Source organism: Buceros rhinoceros, unplaced genomic scaffold (assembly GCF_000710305.1).
Source record: "Buceros rhinoceros silvestris isolate BGI_N320 unplaced genomic scaffold, ASM71030v1 scaffold20737, whole genome shotgun sequence".
NCBI lineage: Eukaryota > Metazoa > Chordata > Aves > Bucerotiformes > Bucerotidae > Buceros > Buceros rhinoceros.
Window position 1 is genome coordinate 1 of NW_010420688.1, and position 10,378 is coordinate 10,378.

The 10,378-nt window shown below is 40.3% G+C and overlaps 1 protein-coding gene across 1 annotated transcript; it reads left to right on the forward strand.

The window, feature by feature from the left end:
- Positions 1-944: 944 nt before the first annotated feature.
- Positions 945-8,686, forward strand: SOD2 (superoxide dismutase 2, mitochondrial; the record flags this gene model as incomplete). Its single annotated transcript, XM_010139398.1, has 4 exons — positions 945-1,177; positions 4,809-4,925; positions 6,638-6,817; positions 8,160-8,686. Coding segments are annotated over 4 exons (676 nt in total), but the record flags the coding sequence as incomplete, so codon positions are not given.
- Positions 8,687-10,378: the final 1,692 nt, after the last annotated feature.

The window sequence follows — 10,378 nt, forward strand, 5'->3', positions numbered from 1 at the left end:
GCTCCTCGCCATTTCGGGAGGAGGGAGGTCGCGCTGCTGCCGTCTGCTTCGCAGGTCTTGGCGCCGGCCCGGGCAGCGGGGCGGCCGCGGGGCTGCTGGCAGTTGTCCCCCGCCGGACTCTGTCCTCATCCTCCTTTGAGGGGTTGTCACCTCAAATGCTGCCAGATCCCCTTGCTTCTGCTAGCCGGAGTCGCTGCACTCTGCCGCTTTCCAGGGCCCCGAAGGTTTTGCTGCTTTTTTTGTCTCTGGTTTATGCCAAGGTCATCAGTGGAACATAAAAGGGCCTCAGGAGTTGACCTTCCTCCCAGCCTAGCGGTTCTGCCTTCATCGCAGTCATTGTTACATCTCATGACAAGTTTTAAAATGGGGAAGGGTGACCAGAACCTTCGTGGCTTTCTGTGCTGGACATCGCGTCCAGCGGTGACAGGGCACTGTCATCACACAGAGTGTGGCTTTCTGAACGCCGCTCCAGGGATGGTGAAGCAGGTGTGTCGACACGGGGGACGGTGCTGCTGAAGAGGTTCGGTCCTGAGAACCCAGTGACTGTGTGGGTTTTTCAGCCTTCTTATTTTTCAATACAGGGGTATTTTGCACAGTAAGGAACACTTCGGGAACATTTTGATCTGTCTTTTTACTTAAGATTGGGTGAATTACTGCTGGCTTTCCGTTCCTCTTCCCACCTTTTACTTGCGTGAATGTGTGGAAGGGCACATGACTTCTCGCAGTAGCTTGTGGGGGCTCGATTTGAGAAGTGGCAGCTTTACATTGTGAAACCCTAGCTCTGTGTGACCTTTGTGCAAATTCATCTCTGGAATTAAGCTACAGAGCGTGCTTGTTTTGAGCTCCCGAAAAATGGAAATTTTACTTCTTTAAGGTGTTACTGTATGTACTTCCTGACCATAGCAGTTATGGTTTCAATAGTAAAGTCTTGACTGCTGAATAAGGCTACTTTTTTCTGTTTTTTTCTCTTCTAGAAGTGGTGCCAAGTTGATAGCACCATTGGGATGCTTGGTCTCCAGGCAAAAGCACACTCTTCCTGACTTGCCGTATGACTATGGCGCTCTGGAACCTCATATTAATGCGGAGATCATGCAACTGCACCATAGCAAACATCATGCTACCTACGTGAACAACCTGAATGTTACAGAGGAGAAATACAAAGAGGCGCTCGCAAAAGGTTTGTATATCTGCAGATGAACAGATGAACTGGAAGGTTATTGACATAGATGATACAGGAGGAAAAAAAAGTGGCTAGTTCTTCTTTCTAGTGGCAATAGTTTCTTTTAAAAGTTTTGAATTATGTAATTCAAACTTTCTCTTTTTAATAAAGTGAAACATTATTAGGAATAAGTTTTCATTGTACCCCTCAGTGGTGCTGATAATTGGAAACTAGATGTAACTAAAAGGCATGAATTCTGTTTTTTGTAGTATTGTAAAACTAGAAGAAAATTCATTGACTGCTGTGGATTTAGTCCATGTTTACATCAGTACCTTGAACCAGAGGAAACTTTACTAAACAAATAGTTTTGAAAGGTTAGTAACAAAATTAGAGTGAAATTTGTGCACCTTGGTGGTTTTCACATCAGATTCTCCACTGATTTCTGTGAAATAATGTTAGTCACCTACACATGGAGGTAAGTTAACATATACAACACGTAGCAAAGAAATGTGAATTTGGATGTCAGTTACACCACTGGGTCAGGATAAGGGGTGGTGTAGGTCACATGCCAGTGTGAGACACTAAAATATGCAGCTAGCCAGCTTGGAATTTTTTTCTAAGATCTCAAATTGAATCTTGAGATATGCTGACTTCTATGAAAACTTTACAGCTGTTGTAGTATGGCTGTGCTGAAACACAGAAAATGCTTTTTTCGAATCTTCTTTCAATCTTTTAGCTGGACTGATGAAAATGTGTGAATTAACGTGCATCTTTAAGAAGTGGACTGTTTTCTGAGTTTTTTTCTCTGTTGTGTTGATCTTTCTAAAGATTATCAATTTATCTCTAGAAGCGATGACTGTATAGACTCACTTTATATGGTTGCCAAATGGCTTCACTGTAATTTAACTGCTTGGACTTGGATAAAAGTTAAGAATTGTCAATATCTGAGTAAACTTGAACCCTGTAACCCTTGAAGATTGCTAATGTAGTTGAATAGAGAATGTTGGTTACCTATGAAAGTTAAAGATTTTCAAGTGCTTATATAAGCCTAAAAATAACTTGTGCGGTCTAAATTAATGAACTAATGAGATTGAATTAAGAATCAGGCAATCAAGGTTGGCTGCTATTTTGTCCTGCCAGTGGTGGATCCAGGAAAGTGGTATTCCAGAGATTTAATTAGTGCAAACAGAATTGAGGAGGATACCTGAACTGTAAGAACCCTTTGTCTGCTGCTGCTGTTACTAATGCTGTTTAACGACCAAGGCTTCAGTCGCTAGCGGGGGCAGAATTTCTGGTTAGCAGAAACATCTGCAGTGATGTGGATCCTTTGAGGTATTACTATCATTTGATAGCATCTCGTTGCATGCTGTTGGAAGTGGTCTACCTAGAGGTTAATTTTTCCTTAAGGATTTTGCGGATAGATAATGTATTGGTGGTGGTCATAGGCACCTAAGCAGACAAATACTTGAGATACTTGTGTGTGTGTGGTTTGGTATCTTGTTTTTTTTTTCCCAATTGGTGTATCTATATAGTGCATTTGGACCCTCATTAGGAAAACTTCTAAGACCAGGCTTTAGGAGAGGTTGAAGACTAAACTGCCACGTTGTTCTCTGTGTTGTTGTTCATTATCCATTCTTAAAAACTGAGCATGATCAAAAATCTTTCTGCACTGCATTTCTGTTTTGGGTTACAGAGTGTGTCTGATCATTATCTCTCTCCTGGATAACAGAACCTTGTCAGTGGCTTCTGTTCAGCAATAGGAAGTAAAGTATTCTCTTCAGATGACCTTTAATGTGTTCTTCACCTATCTATATCTGTTTAGAAAACTCAAATAAAAGCTGTCCTGAGTTGAGTCCCATTGTCATCACCTAATTTGGAAATGAGTCTGCACCTCTGTGACAGGGTGCAGCACAGGACTTTATTTCAGCATAAGATGGTTCTGTTACTGGTCCATCAAAATGTACAAGGTTTGCTAATTGAAAGATATAAACTTGAAACTTACTTTTGGTGAGAACTTCTGTCTACTATAATTTTTCCAGCTCTTTTCGAAACCATCATGTGACCTGTGGTGCTTTGCTTAACTGTTCTTACAAAGAAACAAATTACTCTTGGTATTTGGTGAGAAAGTGAGGTGACTATTTGCTTGAGCACTGCTAAGCTGCCTGTCTTAGTTTGCTGGATTGTCCTCTGTGGTTGTGTCGAGGAGTATGGTAAGATGGAGCAAAGGCCAGGGACTCTGTAAACAAGTAAATTCCAAGGTATTTCCACTGTAATTTGAGGGCAAGTTACTTTTTTTTTCTCCATTGTCTTTTCCAGTGCAAAGCTCAGCAGGACTGATCTGACAGCACCACAAATACTGTGTTTTAAGGGCAATGGTCAAATGCCGTCTCTGGTTCCTAGTGGCCCTGAGGAAACGGTTCCTCTAAGGAATGGTGGAATTAAGAGTGATGAAGACATTAAAGACATTCTGAGTTATTTTTGGATTTCTGGCTTGTGATATGCTGTATGTTCTGGATGAACTTAAAAGCGTCATTAAGGCATGCGAAATTCAAGGAAAACGTCCCAAAGATGCATTTGAATGGGTACGAGAGATGTCTTCCCGTTAACTTGATACCTGAATTCAGTTGTGTTTTTACTAACTGCACTGGATGCTTTGTTCCAGTCCCGTACCCATTTGTAGTTTCTGAAGGGTATGAGGAGATGCTGAGAACAGGGAATCATGTGTTAAAACCGTAGTAACAGGTGTGCTATGTGTGGCTTGACTTCGCATCTGTGTTAAGATGATTCATTTATTGCTACAGGAAGATTTCTACCACTCATTCCTGAGAGAGAGAGGAGGAAAGAGCTGCCCCCGCTGTTTTTTTTTTTATTAGAGAATGTATTGGAGTGGTGGAAAAAGCTTCAAAAACCTTCGAAGTGTTTGAATTCTAAAAGACAAAATAGCATTCAGAACACTTGCGTTGAAGTGATGCAACACCATTTAGGGGCACAAGGCACCTGTGAATTCTTTAAGGAATATGACATTTTGTGAAGAGGGAGGAAATACGGGGCTGTCTGATTTCAAGATGTGGAGTAGAATGTTTTGGGTCGCCATCTCTTGCTCAAAGTGTCTCCTTCCAAAAAACACCAAACAAAATGAAAAATAGGAGGGGGAAGAACATTTTGTTGGTGTATATACTCACTGTACTCATAACTTTCTGTCAAGCACAAGCTGTTTGCCCTGTAAATTGTTTAAGAAGTTTAAAATTCTAGTTTGTAAATCAGTGAGCTAATATGTGAAGTGTTCTCATCTTGTTGTGGTAATACTGAGAAATTTACAAGTGCTGGGTCCTTCAAGTGTCCTGTGGATGTACTAGTTCGTTTATTCTGCTGTAGAGTGGCAGTAGATCTTACATATGTAGTATGGGTTACCTGATAGTTATGATATTGGCATGTAAAGTCAAAGAAATTTAAATAAATCTTTAACGTAGTTTGTCAGTAACTAAAATACGGATAACAGTCACAAACCTTGTGTTTTCCATAGACATGTTATAGGCTAGTAAGACTGGAAAGATTTTTGGAGATTGATGGAGGCTTGTGCCTGATAGGCGCAACTGTGGTGATGATGATACTTCTTATTTATCTGTATTTTTATCTTCTGTATCCTTAGGTGATGTTACAACTCAGGTGTCACTTCAGCCTGCACTGAAGTTCAATGGAGGGGGTCATATCAATCACACCATCTTCTGGACAAACCTTTCTCCTAATGGAGGAGGAGAGCCTAAAGGTTAGTGCTTGTTACAGTGGTTTATCGCATTAGTTTTAATTGACCAGTAGAAGCATATTCTTTTTGAAAGCATCTACAGGATCTTTATTTTTCAGTGTTAATTTCCCTTTCTATATGACCATTGTCAAAACCGTTGAGGAATTCCGGTTTTTTTGGATGCAAGCCAAGAATCTAAAAAGCTAGCTATGTGCTAGGTATTTTTAATTTCTAAAGCTGATTAAGTGTACACTCAAAATACTTGGCTTTTGCTGTGTATTATCTTTTCTATCTTCATAAGAGAAAGTAGTTGTACAAAGCTATGCTACTTAAGTCACCCTAAGTACTGAGTCCACTGAAGGGGAAGAAATGAGCTGTGGACCCCCAGCCTAGTGGCTGGATTTATGCTCCAATTTGACTAGAGATGGTGTGGCAGTTAAAGGCTAAAGGAAGAGATCTCCTTTGGGAGGATAGAGTAGTGATTATCTACAAGTGACCTGCAATTAAAGGTAAAGCCCCTGTAATGCAGATGTCACTTCTCTTGTAAACTTGAGGGGTTTTGAATGAGGTTTACATGCCTGTCTGTTAATTGGTGAGCTTCAGGTGCTTTGTACTCTAGTTCAGTGTTGGTAGGTGACATCTGCTTGTGACTCCACCGTGGAAGTACAAAGATGCTCTGAAGATGATCGAGTTAAGACTAGAGCATAAAGTTTTGAAGCTTCGAGGCTGAAATTTCAACAAGCGGTTCTGATATCAGTCGATTTCAGATCAGTCTCAGGTGCTAGTCTCCAAAAAGGTGATATAAAGCCTTGATTTTTGTCTCCCAGTTTCTGTGAAGTTTCTGTGAATGTCAGTAGGCCTAAAATGGTATCTTCCGGTTTCAACTGAATGTTCGAGGCTTTTGTAGGAAGCCTCCTAAAGCCTGCCTTAGATGCACTTGCAACTATTGCCAAGAGATTTTCAAGACCATCTGTGTGAAGGTGGAAGGAATCAAGAACTCTCCAGCATTGCACTGTATGAAGTATTCTTACACGTGCTAATTGGAAAGCTCATTAGAAAGGAGTGTGGGCACCTTCAAGTTTTGAACAAACACTTGAATGTCTGAAAACCACAAGCATGTTAGACTGTAGTGGAAAGGAGGGAGTTTGACAGTGCATTGCGTTGTTAGACTAAAGAATTCTAGTTTCTGTTCTCTTTATCCCAACACAGACTAGCTTAATAAAGAAGCAATCTAATCATGGAATCTACTTATCCATAGCACATAGACAACTGTAGGCGCAGATGTACATCTGAAACCTGAGGGAAGTGGTTAAATACCTCTTATTATGTGTAGGGTCATTATACTGATTTCAAAGATGTCCAAATTTACTATGACAAAGAAGTCACCGCCACTTAGTGTTGTCTTTTTAAATATGCATACCAGCTCTTTACCTTCTTCCCTAGTCCTCTTTGGTGTGTTTCCTTTCCTCTTAGACAAGAATGTCAGCTTCTGAATAGCTGCATCATTGAGGACAGCATGTTTGATTACTACACTAATTTCTTTCTAGTCTGCCTGCCCTCTTAAGCAGGTTGGGACATTACTGTTAATTAACAATGCAGCTACTCTGTCTGGACGCTTCCTTTCCACAGAGCCCAAATGCTTCTGCTCCTCTGTCCTTCTATTTCCAGGTGACATCTGGAAATTGAAAAATGTGAAGCACTTGATATTCTGTGATCTTCCTGTGCTTTTTTTAAAGGAGAATTGATGGAAGCCATCAAGCGTGACTTCGGTTCCTTTGCAAACTTCAAGGAGAAGCTGACAGCTGTATCAGTTGGTGTTCAAGGGTCAGGCTGGGGATGGCTTGGCTATAACAAAGAGCAGGGGCGCCTACAAATAGCAGCTTGTGCAAATCAAGACCCTTTGCAAGGAACAACAGGTCAGGCTTCTTCCTCTCTGCTTCTCTCTTTGTAGATTTCATCTGCAAGTGTATAAGATCTGAAAAGGGGTTTGTGGACAAATGCTGAGAAGAAATTGCTGGATAAATAGGACTGGAAAACTGAATGTCACTATTAGCAAAAGGGAAAAACAGTTTCAGTTTTTAAATCAGCATTTGTAAAGCAGGATTTAAAAGCTATGAAGAGCAGTAGGGTTTAAAGTCTGTCTAGTCCAGGGGGGAATAGGTGGAGTGTGTTATTAAAGTGCTGTCTCTTAGACAATAGTTTTAGCTTAGGCTTCTTTGGATTATTTTGAGTAACTGGAGTAGCTTGTGTGTATCGAGGAAAATTAAGCCTCTTGACTTGAGATTGTTTTCTCTGCCAGAGAGGCTATTCACAGAACTGTTGGTGTAGGCCGGACAACAGGAGAGGAGAAGGTCAACAAGAGTTAATGATGTAGGCTGGATTTAAAGTGGAAGGCTTATCATCTGCTTTCTTGATACTTGTAAAAAGTCATAGGTGTCAATTAAATCAGTCTTGGATGTGGATAAATCTTACAGCTAAGTAAGCAGCATAATAATGACAGTGATCACTTTTGAAAATATTTTTGCTTGCTTAGAGAGACATGAAAATGATGATGGGAGGCTGAACACCCTCCTCAGAGAGAAGAGGTCATGGCCAATGAGAATGCTGCCCGCAGTGGTTGTTCGTCCAAATCCTGTTGCAGATATCTTTAAAAAATGTTCTGTAGAATTCATAGAGAATGGCAAGGAATTCCATGTATTGTCAGCATTCCATGTGTTGCTTATCAGTAGGGAAAAAATCATTGTAATACAGGGACATACAGCATAATGGGAGTAAATTTCACACACCCACTCCATCCTCCCCTCCTCATGAAAAGCCTCTGTTAAAAATTCAGTGGGAAGGATATTGCAGCACAGAAGAAAGGGAGGTGGTTAGACACTTAATGAATAACTTGTTATTAAAATATTGGAGGCAGATTAGCATGGCAAGAGAGTCCTTCATGGTCTAACTTTTCATGAAAATGCATGCTAACTGTGCAAAAGATGCAAACCTTTCAGAAATGACTTTTTCGGTTATATCTTCAAGGCAGTTCTAGAGCATTCATAGGTTTTAATTGGCTTTTTTCAGTTTATGCAATATGTGTGGCTGGAGAGCCAACAGTTTTGTAAGATGTTGCAGTAAACACCTGTATGCTGGAGAGCTCTTCGTCTTCCTGCAGATGAAGACTCAAACTGGGTACAGTTTGAGGATGAAATACAAAACTTTACATGTAAAGCATGTTTTCATAAATTTACAAAATGTGTCCGGTTTTTTTTACAGGTCTCATTCCTTTGCTAGGAATTGACGTCTGGGAACATGCTTACTATCTTCAGTATAAAAATGTTCGACCTGATTATTTGAAAGCTATCTGGAATGTGATCAACTGGGAGAATGTATCTTCAAGATATGCAACTTGCAAAAAGTAGAGTGGAATTCTTGCACAGACTACTGAAATGTCACCACTTCTACTCTGACACCACTCTTGTAGTAGTGCCTGTGGCTTACAAATGAATTGCTCTACTGCAGAAAACACTTAGCTCATCCACGAAAGCATTTCATAATCAAGCAAAGTGTCTGCTTGTTTAATTCTGTGAGAGCTTTACTTAGATTTTTTTTTTTTAAGCTTTAAACTGTTGTGCAACAAAGGGAGACACTTCAAGTATTACTTTCCATTGCATATAGAAACATAGATCACCTTGCTGAAGCTTATTGAGGTAATGGATTTCCTTGTTGCACTAAAATACCTAAATGGAAACGTATTAATGTTGCTGTAAACAAATAAAACTCAAAGAAGAATCTTCTATAACTGTCTGTCAGAGACTAATTTTTAGTACTTTAGTATTACTAAAAAAGCTGGTCCAGTTACTTGATTTAAAAATGTTTGGAGAGGTGCCTTTTGTAACCTTTTGTAATAGAGGCTATGGAGCTTTTTTACGGATTAAGAAGATAGGTGAAAGGAGAAATAGGTGTTGCTCTGTCTGCCTGACTTGATGCTCTTCAGTCATCCCTACCGGTTCGTGGATCTCTCGTGTGAGATCCTCATGGCTTGCACTGATGCACTACATTTTGAAGTGTGACCTTGGGCAAGAGATTACAGCCCTTCGGGTGGGGGCCGAAGGTCTGGGTCGGGCCGAATCGTTCATATAGGAACTGAAGGACTGCATTTCACAGTAGCTGTTCAGGTGTGTCCTAAACCATCCTTCAGCATAAGAGACTGATTACATGCATATATCAAGTATAAATTGTCTCTGCGTAGCTGTGTTCCTGAAGCACCTGTAACAAGTTAAACTTAATGCTTGAGGCGAGAATGAAGTACTGTCTGGTATAAAGGAGCATGCCCCAAAAGTCTTTAAAAATACAAGAACTGGCTGGTGTGTTTTGTTTGTGCTAATTTTGCTGCAAGTATTTCATCCTGGATGCTACTGGATATATGCAGTACCTTGTGCATAAGTTTTTTCTGAGCTTTCTCAGTATGCTCCTTCAAGTTCAGGGTGGATTCTCAAGGACACAAGGAATAGGCTTATGTTACCGTACTGCTAGGCTGCTGTTTTGAAGTATCAAGTATGGTTGTGGGGATAAGTGTTTACAAAGAAAGAAATGCCTTTAATCAGCAGATGCAGGGGGAGAAACTACCACCACCATAGGAACAGTCTTTATTCACAAACCAAAGCTGTGACTGTTGAGGTACCTGTTGATGAAAGTGAGTTGTGCAAACATGGCTTATTTTGCATTTGAAGTGTGGGGTTTTTTTTTCTACTGTGTGGTATTTTATCTCAAGGCCTAGTTCTCATCTCAGCAGCTTGAACTTCTGCTTATGTCTGGATTGCTTCATAATCTTTTTTAAAACTTAGGTCTTCATCCCTTATATCCTTGGTTTGCCTCTGAGAGTGAGAGAGCAGTGATGAAGAAAAGTAAGCATTGGTAATCAGTCTGGCAGCTTTTGACTTGGATTTAAAAAAAAAAAAGCCTACTGAAGGGTCTGTAATTGCTATCTGCAGCATGTTCTGTAAGTCTTTCTGGCAGCTTTTGACTTGGATTTAAAAAAAAAAAAAGCCTACTGAAGGGTCTGTACTTGCTCTCTGCAGCATGTTCTGTAAGTCTTGAGAGCTGGTGAATGAAATCTCTCTTACAAACCCTGCTCAGTGTTTCTTCTTAGAGATGAAGCCTGGGTCTCCGTCAGTAAACACTAGCGTGACATAGATTTCTTTTCCCGATGAAAGCTTCTGGCAGAAAGATTTAGACTTCTTGGGCTGCAAATCAAAATGAGGTCTTTGCCGTGATCTAAACTGATCACTGGGGTGATAAGTTTATTTAACCCATCTTCCTAACTTAATGTTCCTAGCCCTTATCTGTGAGTCCCTTCTAGTAAGCACTTCAGAATGCTTAAATTAATGCAAAATACATCAGGTAGCCCACGGTATTTCTGTTGCAAGACGATTGAGGCAAATCCGTTTTAAGGACTTAATATTGGTTACAGAGTTGATTAATATTGTTGATAA